Genomic DNA, 15,145 nt, shown 5'->3' with positions numbered 1-15,145 from the left:
CAGTTGTGTTTTGCACTGAGGACCGGAGAACGCTGTTTCGTCGAGTTGTACAATCAGATGACAATAAACTTGACTTAGCGAGATCACTTCAGCTGTAAATATGCTCATTATATACAGTATCATAGATAGATGAGGGTTATACTCATTTAAATTAAAAAAAAAACTGCAAGGACATCTCATGAGGAAATATAAAATATTAACAGAAAGGTTAAACAGGTTAGGACTTTATTCCTTGGAGCGTAGAAGTATGAGGGGAGCTTTGACGGAGGTATTTAAAGTTAGGATGGGTAGAGAAAATGGAAGCAGGCTTTCTCCACTGAGGCGAGGAGAGATTAAAAATCAGAGCATGTGCTTTAAGGGTGAAAGGGGAAACGTTTAAAGGAAGTATTAGGAGGAACTTCCTCCTGCAGAGAGCGATGGTGGCAGTGTGGGACGAGCTGCCAGCTGAACGATAACTGTGGGCTCGATTTTGAAATGTAAGAGAAATTCGGATTGGAGGGCTATGGAGGGATATGATCCGAGTGGAGTTCAGTGGGACAAGGCAGAACAATAGTTTGGCATGGACCGAAAGACCTGTTTCAGTGCTGGTTCAACGGTTCTAATTGGGCAGGTTAGACACAGGAAGAATAAAATCAGGAACAAAGACGGGGGAAAAGCCATTTAGGACAGAGACGGGGAGAAGCTTCTTCATTTAGGGTGTCGGGAACTTGTGGAGCTCAGAAAGTTGCTTAGGCCATTTCATTGGATGCATTCAACAGAGAGTTGGTGCACCCTCATTAGAGATCAAAGGATATGGAGAGAGATAACAGGATAGGGTGCTGAAGATGTTTGATCAGCCTTCATCATATTGAAGGGTGTTACAGGCTTAAAGGACTCAATAAAGTTTTCCTGTTTTTTTATTGCCCTCTGATTATCCCCTTCTATATTTACTAAATCCAAGGGAGTGTTCTTGTTTGTTCCTCCAAAATATTTTTTTTCCAATCTCCATCGAAGACCACATTAAATATTGCGGGGAGAAATTTGTGGAGACTGGCATTGCTGCCTGCCAGATTCGATCCTGATCCCCGGTGCTGTGCCGTGGAGTTTGCACGTCTTCCCTGTGATGTCGTGGGCTTCATCCGGGCGATCCGCTTTCCTCCCACGTCCCGACGGTGCGCTGGTTGCCTCGTGAATTTTGATCGCTTGGTGGGTGAGGATGGGAGGCAGGCGGGGGGGCGGGGCGGGGGGTGGTGGTTTCATCGATGTCTGAGAGAGAAAAGGTGACAAGGGAAGAAATGGGGGAATGGAGTTGTCAGATTTGTTCTGTGATCCGGTATAAGCATGATGAGCCAAATGGCCTCTTTCTTTGTCGTAAGGGTGTATGATGGGCCGGGATGTTGGGCGCAACCTTGCTTAAATCTCACTGGGATTGGATCTACGCCATTCAGCAAAGAAAAAAGGCCTTTCAGCCCAATTTGTCCGTGCCTGCCAAGCTACCTCCCTTGGCCTGCGTTTTTTATATTATTTTATTTTATTGGCCATGTCTCTCCAAATTTTCCTATCCATACACCGATGAACAAGCACTAAAGGAAAATGGAGGCAAAGAAAACAGGCCTTTCAACCCATCTCATCCATCCCGGCCCAGTTACCTCCCTGACAGCAGCGAATCTAAGGAAGATAGCACCTATGGCAGGGGAGGCCAGCCTTTTACCTTCCATGCGACAGGGAGGTCTCGCGAGAGTGGGGCTTGGTGGCCGCCATGGTGTACTTGGCTTCAGCCCTTTAATAAATTGAGAGTGAACAGGAAGATGAGGAAGGGTGAACAAGGTGGAGAAGAGTCTCAGGAGCAGGGGGTGGCGCTGGTCAGGGTTGGGGGGGGTGCGTGGTGGTGAAGGAGGCCACCGGGGGCCTAGATGAAGAGAGTTCTTTTTCCACTATCTGAGGTTGGCTTGTCTGACTTTAATGGAAACTGCTCAGTGGCGCTCCCCCTTCAAATGGTTCCCAGGGCACATCCCATACCTTAGATACACCTCTGCTCCCAGATCTAGTCTAATTTACCCGCATCTGGCCAACATCCAAACTGTTCCTATCCATGTTACCGTCTGGTCAAGGCAATTCTACCTGCCTCTAATCACTTCCTCTGGCAGCTTGATCCAAATGCCCACCAACCTGTGATTTCATTTTCTTTTTAATTGGTGGAAGCCAATTCCAGCCATTGAAATGCGATCTGCCCAATTTCGCCCAGTTAACCTATATTATTGGGGTGGGAGTAAACCTGAGCACCCGGAGGAAATCCAAGTGGGCACGGGGAGAGTGTACAAACTCCTTACAGACAGTGCCAGATCTGACCCTGGCTCATTGTAGTAGCATCACGCTAATCACTACACTGACCGCGGTGCTCTTCATGCTCTATCATGTGGAGGGTCAGTGGATGGTAAAGGTAATGCTTCTGAACATTCAGTTCAAGTAGGATTCATCATGGCCCCTCTTGGTTCATAGAAACATAGAAAATAGGTGCAGGGGTGGGCCATTTGGCACTTCAAGCCTACACCCTCATTCATTTTGATCATGGCTGATCATTTACTTAGTACCCAGTACTTGCTTCCTCCCCATATCCCCCGATCCCCTTAGCCACAAGGACCAAATCTAACTCCCTCTTAAATATGGATAAGAAACCGACTTCAACTACTTCCTGTGGCAAAGAATTCCACAGATTCACCACTCTCTGAGAGAATTTATTTTCTCATCTCAGTCCTAAAAGACATCCCCCTTATCCTTAAACTGCGACCCCTGGTTCTGGTTTTCCCCAAAATCGGGATCAACCTTCCTGCATCTAGCCTGTCCGATCCCTTAAGAACTTAATGCATTTCTATAAGATCTCCCCTCAATCTTCTAAATTCCAGTGAGTATAAGCCTAGTCGATCCAGCCTTTCTTCATATGCAAGTCCTGTCATCCCTGGTATTTATCAAATGAACCTTCTTTTCACTCCCTCTATGTCAACGATGTCTTTCCTCAGATAAGGAGACCAAAACTGTACACAATATTCCAGATGTAGTGTCACCAGGGCCCTGTACAACTGCAGTAGAACTTCTCTTCTCCTGTACTCGAATCCCTCTTGCTATGAATGCCAACATACCATTCCCTGTCCTCACTGCCTACTGTACCCGCATGCCCACTTTCAATGGCTGGTGCACAGCGACACTCAGGTCTCATTGCATCTCTCCTTTTCCTAAACGGACACCATTGAAGGAATAATCTTCTCTCCTGTTCTTTCCTCCAAAGTGGATAACCTCACATTTATCCACATTATATTGTATCTGGCCCACTCACCTAACTTGTCCAAGTCACCCTGTGTCCTCATAGCGTCCTCTACACAGCTAACCCTGCCACCCAGCTTCATGTCACCTGCAAACTTGAAGATGCTGCTTTCTATTCCCTCATCTAAGGGCCGATGACCACAAATGGACACGTGCATCTTTCCTGGAACCTGCTGTACAGTGAAGATCAATTAAGAGGGCAACCAGCACAAGGGAGCAAAGTTGACAGAGGTAGGGATTTGCCTATGGAGGATGAGAGGTGACCTAATTGAGGTATACAGGATTATGAGGGGCTTCGATGAGGTGGACAACCAGTATTTCTCCCCAGGGCAACAGATGCAAATACCAGAGGATGCATGTGTAAAGGAAAGATTAGGGGAGATGTCAGAGGTAGTTTCTGTCTCATCCAGAGAGTAGTGGGTGACTGGAAGGCATTGGCAGGGGTGGTACATTTAAAAGATTCTCAGAGAGGCTCATGGCTGTAAGAAACATGAAGGGTTATGGCTTGTGAGAGAGGGAAGGCTTAGAATGATGAGGTTAACATTGGTCTGCATATGATCATGGGCCGACAGGCTACTTCCACGCTGTTCAAAAAAACTAAGCTCTGAATATGAATGAGGGAAGAAAGCCTTGCTTCAGTTACTTTAATGGTCTATTACCACATCTCTGCATTTTATGACGTAGCACCCTGCTTCAATAGCTCATCCACGTGAGCAATGTTCCCAGTGAGAAGCTCTGCACTGCAAGTATAATCAATAGAGTGGGTCACCCTGACCTATCTGGCGAGGGCCTGAATTCCTTTCAACATTGCAACATTGTGCAGGTTTCTTCACCCCTGGAGAAAGATCCTGGAGCCTCTCCCACCCTTGCTAGGTGGATCCCAATGGGTCTCCTGGTCCCCAGCACACCCTCCCCATCGATGTACATCTGAGAGATTGTTGGAGCTCTCTCCCATGCCTCTGTGACCTCTGTCCCATCCATGGCAGCCACAGCACAGTCTCTGCCATTGTGTGCCCCTCACTGGGGAATGCAGCACATGAGCCTGACTCTTGTCTCCCCCCCCTCCACCCCCGCCACATGTGTAGCGCACTGCCGAGAAATGCATGAATCTAAATGAGGGTTGGTTCTGGCAGTAACCCACCCGGACACCATGGGACACCTAGGAGACTGCCGGAACCTGGCTCTAAACAGTTCGGTTAGCAGTATAACGGCACCAGTGACCCCGGTTCAAATCCGACACCATCCGTAAGAAGTTTGGACTTTCTCCCTGCGTCTGCGTGAGTTTTCTCCGGGTGCTCTGGTTTCCTCCCACCATTCGAAAATGTACTGGGGCTGTAGGTCAAGTTGGTGCCATTGCACTGTACGCGTTTCCTGATCCGGAAGGGCCTGCTAAGGTGCTGTTATCGTTAAAGTTTAAATCTAAATAAAATGTGAACCCAATCTGCTGGAGGAAGTTCGACCAGCTGAGCTCTTTCAGCAGACTGCATTTGGCACCCTAACTCCACGACATTTTGACCAGTGCCGTGGACCCAACTGGACACTGCTACTAATGCAGCACGTTTGATGTGAGAGGACTGCGGGAGGAAGTCAGTGGGCCAGGCAACATGGGTGGACATTCAGCCCTGAAACAAGGTTTCGACCTGAAGCATCAGCTGTCCCTTACTCTCCGGCAGTATTGTTTTTAACCCTGATTCCAGCACTTGAAGTCTCTTACTTCTCCATGCTTGAGGGGTTTGGATCACTTTCTGGGTAGGGGGTGCAGAGGGGTCTTTATCTTGCATTTGGGTAAAGGGCAAAGATTCCATTAATCATTATGTAATACGACATTGAGGAGGGAGCATACTTGACACTCTTCAACTTTTGTCGGCCGTAAGGCAGACAGAGGGTTGCCAATTTGTACAGCGCCCCCTCACAGAGACCTGCTGTCCCTGAACAGCCTTCCCTCTGAGTACTGACCAGCCCTGTACCTGCTCAGCTTCCGAAATCAGACAACCCCAGTCATATTCAGGTGAACTGTACGATCAGGAGCCCTAGAGACATGAGAAATAACAGCATGCATACAAGCTCTTTGGCTCACTGAGATGGCACTAACCATCCAATACTACCCCATTTTGCTGGAGAAACTCAGCAGGTGAGACAGTGCATTTATGTAGCAAAGATAAATGTTTAAGCCCAGAGTCTTTTATTAAGGTATGAAGGGCTCAGGCCTGAAACATCAGTTATATATCTTTATCTTTGCTACATAAATGCACTGTATGACCTGCAATTTTACTTCAATCACGGTGCTTGCAGCTTGTTCCCACTTTGAACTAGGGAAGCAACCCTCATTCTAGGGGAGTAGATTTAAGATGGTGATGAGAAGGAACTACTTCTCCCAGAGAGTGGAATTCTCTGCCCAAGGAAACGGTTGACGTTGCCTCATTAACTATATTTGAGATAGAGACGGATATTTTTTTTGCAAAGTAGGGGAATCAAGGTTGATGGGTCCCACAGCCAGATCTCCCTTGAGCGTTGAATGTGAGAGCAGGCTTGATAACACACATAGTCACCCCCTGCTCCTTACGTTTTGATTCAAATCCACTCCCCCTGGTTCTACCAGCCACCCATAGAGCACTGCAGTACAGAGAAAGGCCATTCAGCCCTTCTAGTCCGTGCCGATCTGCAAGGCCAATGAACCAGCCGCCCGCCGCTGGGACATGGAAAGAAATAGGAGTACCCGGGTTGGGAAGGGGTGGGCGGGTGGCATGTGGGGTAGGTGGCCACAGGGAGGAAGGCGCAGACTCCACGCAGGCAAAACCAGCAGTTGAGGGGCAGCAACACTGCTGGCTGTGCCTTGACGCCCTCCATCTCCCTCCCCACCATCAGACGGGAAAACATTCCAGTGCGCAGAACCAATGCCCCTCCCAATCAAAGAAACCTTGGCAGTAACAGGCCTGAGCATCAGGTTTCTGGGGGTGGGGTGGGGTAGGGGGAATCTAGATACCAACCGAGGTAGTCAATTGAGAGGCAAAACCCGAGACTAAGGGCAGCAATTCTCCCTGGGACTGTGCTTGGTTTCCTGCTTGGATTTGTTTCTGTGACACACTTCAGCTGAACCACCCATTCGATCACGCCACCTCCCAGGTTAAAGAGCAGCGCCAGCCAAGCCAATCCAACGATAATCCACACTCCAGCCAGGCCCCTGTAGATAGAGATGTAGTGTTTGTTCGGATCTGTGCCTGAAGGAAGAAGAGAAGAGGCGTCAAACATCAGGAGGGGTGATTGCAAACTGAAAATAAACTCAGGGCTGAGTTTTGTTCACACCGAGAGCGGTGGGTGCCTGGAATGTATGATGATGGTGGAAGCTGGTATAATCGGGATAGTTAAAAGATTGGCAAATGGATGGAAAAATACAAGTATAAGGTTATATATAGGCTGTGAGTTTGGGTAGGGTTAAATTGATGGTGGAGTAGGTTTATATACAGTAGGTTGGCACAACATTGTGGGCTAAAGGGCCTGTATTGTGCTGGCACGTTCTATGTTCTATCAATGATAAACAATGAAGATAATGTCATAATGTTTCACAGCATGGAAACAGACCTTTCAGCCCATCTATGCTTGCCTTTGGCCCATAGCCCTCCCAAAACCTTCCAGGTCCATGGTCGGGCAGATTGAGTTCAAGAGTTGTGAGGTAACATTGAAGCTCAACAAAACTCTGCTCAAACCACACTTGGAATATTGTGCTCAGCTCCAGTCGCCTCATTACAGGAAGGATGAGGAAGCTTTGGAGAGGGCGAGATTTAGCAGGACGTTGCCTGGATTGGAGAACGTGTCTTGAGTGGAAAAGTTAGCAGGGCTTTTCTCTTTGGAGAGAAGAGGATGAGACTTGATTTAATAGAGGTCTACGTTTACGAGAGGCATAGAGAGGGTGGACAACCAGCACCTTATTTTAACGTGTGACAGTAGCAAAGAAATTTTAGGGGAGATGTCAGGCGTAAGTTTTTTTTAAATACAGAGAGTAGGGAGTGTCTGGAATACATTTCCAGGGGTGGTGGTGGTAACATTTAAAAGACCTTCAGAAAGGCACATGGACCTCCTCTCCTTCTCCTCCCTCCCCCTACCTTTTATATCTGACAGAGGGTCCAGACTACCGTTTACTTCCACTATGTGCTGCGTGACCTGATGAGTTTCTCCAGGATCCAGTGAGGGTGCAGTACTGATGGCAAGACTGAAAGAAGGACTGCAAAGGCTAGGGTGACAGATTGTAATTTGAGGAATGAGAGGGGGTCTCATTGAGACATGCAGTATTCCGACAGAACTAGGCAGGTTGGGCGCTGGGAAAATGTTCCCAACGTTGGGAGAAGTCCAACAGTAGGGAGAAGCCACTGAGATGAAGAGAAATTCTTCACTCAGAGGGCTGTGAGTTCACCACAGAAAGTCAATGAGGGCAGAGGGAGGGAACAAGGGTACGGAGTGAAAGCAGTGAGGTCACACGATGAGCCATGATTGTATAGAATGATGCAGCAGGCTCAAGGGGCAGAATGACCTTCTCCAGCTTCTATTTTCTGTAATCAGACAGCAGGCAATCATTCACTCATTGCCATTTAAAAGACCTTGTGATGTACAAAAAAGAGATCCTACAAATGGCAATGAACTTTATGACAGGGACCACACTAGACACATGGAGTATAAAATAGTACAGAATAGGAAAAGGTTCTTCAGCCCACATTATCTGTGTTGACCATGATGCCAATTTAAATGAACTCAATCTGCCTGCAATTGGTCCATATCCCTGCCTTTTCTTCTTTGTCTTGGCTTCGCGGATGAAAAATGCTTTTTAAACTTATCTTTCAAATCTGCTTCTAACACCTGTCCAGGCAGTGCATTCCAGGCACCTACCACTGTGTAAAAACCTTGCCTTAGAAATCTCCTCTTTAAATTTTAAATTTAGACATACAACACGTAATGGACCATTTTGGCCCATGAACCAATGCGGCCCAATTAAACCCAATTGACCTACAACTCACTGGTCTGTTTCAAACAGTGGGAGGAACCCACGCGGACACGGGGAGAACATCCAAACCCTTTACAGATATCATGGGATTGGAACCGCGGTCCCAATCGCTGGCACTGTAACACTGTTGTATTAACCGCTACGCCAACCCTGCGCATATTTTCCCTCTCACCTTAACTCAATGCCCTCCAGTATTTGACATTACCTGGGAAAAGAGATTCCAAGAATTTACCCTGTATCAGGTGATTCGTTGGCCTCTGAACCTCCAGAAGAAAATGATCTTTCTTTGACAAACTTCTCCTGATCACCAACCCTCTCTCATCCTGGTCATACCTCATCATACCTTGACAAACCCAGGCCCAAAACATTGGTGATGTATCTTTTCCTGTATGGGACCTGCTAGTTTCTCTAGTACTTTTGTGTATTTAATATAATCACAGTATCCAGACTCTCTTGTTTCACAATGTCCTGTTGAACCTCTTCCGCACCCTCCACATCGTTTCTGTAATGCAGCAACCAGAACTCCACTCAGTACTCCTAATGTGGGCATAACCACAGTAACAGTACACTGCAATATGGCTTTATACTGAGTGTTCGAAGTGATGTAGCATGCCATCCGCCTTCTTACCTACTGTTGCCACTTTCAGGGAATTCTATGACATGGCTGATGTAGCGCCAGCGATCGGGACTGGGTTTCGAATCCCACGCTGTCTGTAAGGAGTTTGCACATTCTCCCCACATCTGCGTGGGCTTTACCCAAGGGCTCCAGTTTCCTCCCCACGTTCGAAACGTACAGGGGGTGTAGGTTCATTTGGTGCAAATTGGGCGGCATGGACTTATGGGCCAAAATGGCCTGTTACCATGCTGCATGTCTAATTTTTTTTTAATTAAAATTTAATTTAACACAGACGGAGGTCAGGATTGAACCTGGGTCTCTGGTGTTGTGAGGTAATGGTTTTACTGGCAGCACCACTGTGGCACACGACAACTCCCTGTCAAGGACATGGAAGTTGGGGAAAGATGGGGGAGTGGTTTTGGACTTGCTAAAGCATGACCTGTGCATGTTTAAATGGTAGTCAACATCCTGGTCCAACCATGTCAAGAGCACAAGAGAGAGAGAGAACACCCAGCGGCTTTGCTTTCTCCGAACCCTGAGGACATTCTGTGAGTCCCCATCTTCTGAGGATCTGAAGATCTGAGGATCTGTCTTGGAGCCTCCATGTTGATGCAATCATGAGTGGCCTCACCAGCAGCTCTAGCTTGTGAGGAGATTGAGTATGTCGTAAACCTCCACAGGTGTACCGTGGAGGGCAATATAACTGGTGGGATCACTGTCTCATACAGAGGTGCCAATGCTCAGGACAAGAAAAAAAATCTCCTGAGGGTTATTAGTTTGGCCTGCAACATCACGGGCACCAGTCTTCACCTCATCGTGGACATCTACAAGGGGCGGTGTCTTAAGAAAGCAGCCTCTAATTTCAAAGACCTCTACCATCCAGGCCATGAACTCTTCACACTGCTTCTTCTTTCTTTGGCTTGGCTTCGCGGACGAAGATTTATGGAGGGGGTAAAAGTCCACGTCAGCTGCAGGCTCGTTTGTGGCTGACAAGTCCGATGCGGGACAGGCAGACACGGTTGCAGCGGTTGCAGCGGAAAATTGGTGGGTTGGGTGTTGGGTTTTTCCTCCTTTGCCTTTTGTCAGTGAGGTGGGCTCTGCGGTCTTCTTCAAAGGAGGTTGCTGCCCGCCAAACTGTGAGGCGCCAAGATGCACGGTTTGAGGCGTTATCAGCCCACTGGCGGTGGTCAATGTGGCAGGCACCAAGAGATTTCTTTAGGCAGTCCTTGTACCTTTTCTTTGGTGCACCTCTGTCACGGTGGCCAGTGGAGAGCTCGCCATATAACACGATCTTGGGAAGGCGATGGTCCTCCATTCTGGAGACGTGACCCATCCAGCGCAGCTGGATCTTCAGCAGCGTGGACTCGATGCTGTCGACCTCTGCCATCTCGAGCACCTCGACGCCAGGGATGAAAGCGCTCCAATGGATGTTGAGGATGGAGCGGAGACAACGCTGGTGGAAGCGTTCTAGGAGCCGTAGGTGGTGCCGGTAGAGGACCCATGATTCGGAGATGAACAGGAGTCCTACCATCAGGTAAAACATACAGGAGCCTGAAGACGAGCACCCAGAAGCACAAGGACGGCTTCTTCCCCTCCGCCATCAGATTCCTGAATGAACAATGAACTTTCCTTTTCCTGCATTATTTTTGTTTCTTTGGTAAGGTGGTTTATATAAATGTTTGGACTGTGAACGCTGCTGCAAAACAACGAATTTCATGACATGTCCATGACAATAGATTCTGATTCTTAATTTAATTGGGGTAGTTGGGAAGCATGGGTACGCGGGCTGTACGTCTAAAATCCTAAATCTTATTAACATCACAGTCGAAGTCAATTCTGGCCATTGAAAGCTGTGCCGCCCAATTTCACCCAATTGACCCAGGATGATGGGAGAAAACCAGAGCACCTGGAGGAAGCCCACGCAGACATGGGAGAATGTACAAACTCTTTATGGTCATCGCCGGATTCGAACCCCGGTCCCTGGCGCTGTAATAGCGATGTGCTGTCTGCTACTCTATTGCCATTGCTTACAGATGCACGATTGAAGGTTACCCATCCAGATTCATCACAGCTTGGTCCAGGAACTGCTCTGCCCAAGACCACAGGAAGACGCAGAGAACTGAGCTCAGGCCATCTTGCAGACCAACCTGTTCTTCATCGACCCCACCTGTTCTTCCACTGCTCTGGAAAAGCTGCCAATATTTTAAAGAAGCTAAAGGGCTTGAAATTTCAGACATCCAGTTGAAGGACAGCCTCTTTCCTAATGTTATGAATTTGTGATGGGGAAAAAGATTATGGATGGTTTAACTGCACTTTTTCCAATACCTTGTCTTTGTCTTTCCAATGCTATGTTCAACATTCTTTCCCCTACACCACACCTCATACTTTGTTTGATTACTGCACTAGGTGTATGAAAGATCTTGCCTGGATAGTGCACATATCACATATTCTAAGAGATTAGATATGCAAGTATATTCTAGTCAAGGATTGATCATGACTCTGTATGTAGTAGGTTGTGTCTAACCAATCTTATAGCGGTTACCAGGAAAGTTGTTGAATGAAAGGCTGTGGATGTTGTCTACATGGACTTAGTAAGGCCTTTGACAAGGTCCCACATGGAAAGTTGCTCAAGGTTTAATCACTCGATATTCAGGTTGAGGGAATAAATTAGGTTAAATATTGACTTTGTGGGAGAAGCCAGAGAGTGTTAGTGGATGATTGCCTCTCTGACTGGAGGCCTGTGTCTAGTGGTGTGCCACAAGGATTGGTGCCGAGTCTGTTGCTGTTTGTCGGATGGTAATGCTGTAAATTGGGTCAGCAATTTCACAGATGATAAAAACATTGGTGGTGTAGTGGACAGAGAGGAAAGCCTGCAAACGGATCTGGACCAACTGGAGGAATGGGCTGCAAAATGGTAGATGAGATTTATTGCAGACAAATGTGAGATGTTGTACCTTGGGAGGACTAACCAAGGTAGGATATACACGGTAAACGGGAGGGGACAGAGGAGCGCAATCCACTTGGGGGATCTGGGAATAAGGAGATATAACTCCTTGAAAATGGCATCATAGGTAGATAGGGTCAGAAAGAACCTCTTTGGCACAGTTTTTCTTCATAAATCAAAGTATTGAGTATAGGAGTTGGGATGTTATGGTAAAATTGTATGAGGCCAAATTTGATCTATTGTGTCACACACCTACAGCAAAGGTATCAATAAGATAGAAAGAGTGCAGAGAAATTTTACAAATAAGTTACTACAATTTGAGGAGCTGAGATACAGGGAAAGGTTCAATAGGTTAGGACTTTATTCCCTGGAAATTTGGAGAAAGAGGGGAGATTTGATAGAGGTATACAAAATGTTGAGGGATAAATGTAAACGAGATGCTTCCACTGAAGTTAGATGAGTCAAGAACGAGAGGACATGAGTTAATGGTATTTCAGGGGAACGTGAGGGGGAATTTCTTCACACAGGTCAATGGGATTCAGCAGAATGATCTGTCTGCCGCAACAGCATGGATCGCCCAGTGACCACCCATTTCAATTCTCCATTCCATTTCCTTGCCGACATGCCTATCCATGGTCTCATGTACTGCCAGACTGAGACCACCCATAAATTAGAGGAACACCACCTCATCTTCCGACTGGGGCCCCCTCCAACTGGATGGCATTAATATCGACTTCTCTGGCTTTGTTAAAACAACCTCCCCCCCGCCACTCCCTGTCTTCCCCCGTCGTCTCTCCATTCCCTGTCTCCTTTTCACACAGACATGATAAATTTGACCTAGCCCCTTATCACATCCAATTAACCCCTTCTTTTGTTGGTCCAGATTCCTCCCTCATTGTTTGAATTCTGAGACTTTCTGATATATCCTGCTTCTGCCTTTTTTTTCCTTGAAGGGCTCAGGCCTGAAACGTCGGCAATATATCTTTGTCTCCTATAGATGCTGAAAAGACCAGCTGAGATCCTCCAGCATTTGGGTGTTTTTACGACAATCACAACGTCTGCAGCCAATCATCTTACTCTCTTAGTAGAATAATAGTTCTGCACAGACTAGATGGGCCGAAGGGCCTGCTTCCGTGCTGTAGTGTTTTATGAGTCTTAAAACAAACCCTTCACTGTATCTCAGCACAAGTGACAATAAACAATTCACACGGAGCTGTGAGAATCTTGTTATTGTTGGACGGACCACGGTGACATGAGTCAGCGCTTGGCAAGTTTAGACATACAGCATGATAACGTGCCCACAGGCACGTGGCTCCAATCATACCAATTAATTTATACCCTCCAGTACATTTTGAGGACAGGAGGAAACCGGCACACCTGGAGGAAACCCAAGCAGACATGGGGGGATTTTACAAACCTCTTGCATACTGCGCCAGATTCAAACCCCACGTCTAATGGGCCAGTCGTTCCGCCCAGTGGTGCAGGAGAAGCATGGCCTTGGAATGGGAGGAGATAAATGCCACCAGCTCCCCAGATCTGGGCACTAGCCACACACAGTGGGTTCATTGGGAACCTGATCGTACCTACAACATAATCTCCAAAGCCAATGGTGCTGAGAGTAATGAAGGCAAAGTAAAAGCCCTCGCCGTAGGTCCAACCTTCTACATGACTGAAGAGCAGTGGTGGGAACACCAGGAAGAGAAAAGTGCCAAAAATCAAGAGGGACACCATGATGAAAATCTTCATTGCTTGCTACAGAAGAAAGAAGATGACATTTAATTAGACACTTTTTCCTTAACATATTTGTCCCACTGTTAAAACAATATATATCTGTCATATTTCTATTTCTTTACTATCCCCATATTCCACAACACACATTTAACAAATATCTCGTAGTCTTAATTATTATTGTTAAACAAGAAAAAAATCTGCAGATTCTGGGGTCAAGTGCTGTACACAAATGTGCTGGAGAAACTCAGCAGGTCACACAACATCCATGGAGACCAAAGGGGCGCCGGGTGGGGGGGGGGGGTGGGGGGGGGGGAGAGCAGGAGAGGAGAGGAGAGGAGGGAGGAAGGGGAAGTGGGAGGAGTGAACAGGTAAGAGGTGGAAAGGTGAAAGAGAGGAGAGGTGAGGTGATGGGGAGGAGGCAGAAGACTAAGCAGGGTAGCTCTCTGCTAGGAGATGGAAGGGAAGGGGGTGGGGAGCTGGAAGAAAGGAGACAGCAGGATGAGGGAAAGTGAAAGACTGCGGGGAGGATTACACGAAAACCGGAGAAGGCAATGAGAGGTATACAAGGTATTAATAGCGTGGCCTGTCAACGCCTCCTTCCCAGGGCACCGCTGCTCAATACAAGAGGACATGGCTTTAAGGTAATGGGTAGAAAGTTCATATTAGAGGAAGGTGTTTTACCCAGAGAGTGGTTGGTGTGTGGAATGCACAGCCTGGGTCAGTGGTGGAGGCAGGTACGTTGGTGAAATTCAAGAAACTATTAGACAAGCATGTGGAAGAATCTAAATGGAGGGTTGTGTGGGAGGCAGAGTCTATTGTGGGCCAAAGGGCCTGTACTGTGCTGTACTGTTCTATGTTCTGATGGTGTTTGTTTGGAGACTGGTGAGACGGAATATAAAGCATTCTTTCTCCGATTTCTATAAGGCTGTGCTCCTCCCCCTTTTCCTGACTCCCCCCTCTCTTCTGATCCTCCTCTCTCTCCATCCCCCACCTGGTTTTCCTTATACCCGATGAAGGGCCCAGGTCTAAATCAATGGTTGCCCTTCACTTCCTATGGATGCTGCGTGACCTGCTGAGTTTCTCCAGCAAGTTTGTATATATTGCACTCGACCCCAGCAACATTAAGTTAGCTTATATTGAATTTAGCATGGTTAAGCACATCACAATGTCTTTGTTAAACCGACCTAAAAATGTTTTGTCACTGATTTATGTTTGTACTCAGTATCTGATGCCTCTCATGCCAGTGTCCAACAATAGTCGGCCAGCACTGATGGATTCCAGTTGCCTTGATACTGGTCGCAATGTCCTGGTGAAGCCTTTCACTATGCCCATCACTGACTGCACCCAGATCAGTAGGGAAGACATCCAAGTTCGGATGCAGAAAATAAACTTTCAATGACGTGTTACCCTTCATGGTTTTATACGATTGAAGTTTACTTAAAACATGACAAAAATAGGTTATATCTAAAAAGTTCTACGTGATAGGAAACTTTTAAGGTGATTTTCGTGATCAGCATCCCAAAATCTATAAAATACACCCAAAAGTGTTCAGGAAGCAAACTCT

At 47.1% G+C, this 15,145-nt stretch overlaps 1 protein-coding gene and 1 long non-coding RNA gene across 2 annotated transcripts in view; one reads left to right on the top strand and one right to left on the bottom strand.

The window, feature by feature from the left end:
• The first annotated feature begins 394 nt into the window (after positions 1-394).
• Positions 395-15,145, top strand: part of LOC138737160 (uncharacterized) — a 55,168-nt gene continuing 40,417 nt past the window's right edge. Inside the window, exons 1-2 of the long non-coding RNA XR_011340788.1 lie at positions 395-476; positions 3,427-3,528. This is a non-coding gene — a long non-coding RNA (uncharacterized lncRNA). The remainder of the gene's footprint in view (positions 477-3,426; positions 3,529-15,145) is intronic.
• kcnk17 (potassium channel, subfamily K, member 17) overlaps positions 6,382-15,145 on the bottom strand; it is a gene marked incomplete at its 3' end in the record, with an annotated part of 36,049 nt that continues 27,285 nt past the window's right edge. Inside the window, exons 4-5 of the mRNA XM_069887147.1 lie at positions 13,434-13,602; positions 6,382-6,515 (exon numbers count right to left, since the gene is read on the bottom strand). Coding sequence (XP_069743248.1) covers positions 6,382-6,515; positions 13,434-13,602 — 303 coding nt within the window. The remainder of the gene's footprint in view (positions 6,516-13,433; positions 13,603-15,145) is intronic.

The sequence above is a fragment of the Narcine bancroftii genome, chromosome 6, assembly GCF_036971445.1.
Source record: "Narcine bancroftii isolate sNarBan1 chromosome 6, sNarBan1.hap1, whole genome shotgun sequence".
Classification (NCBI taxonomy): Eukaryota; Metazoa; Chordata; class Chondrichthyes; order Torpediniformes; family Narcinidae; genus Narcine; species Narcine bancroftii.
Note: the sequence above shows the minus strand (reverse complement) of the source record. Positions and strands in the feature narration are given on the sequence as shown.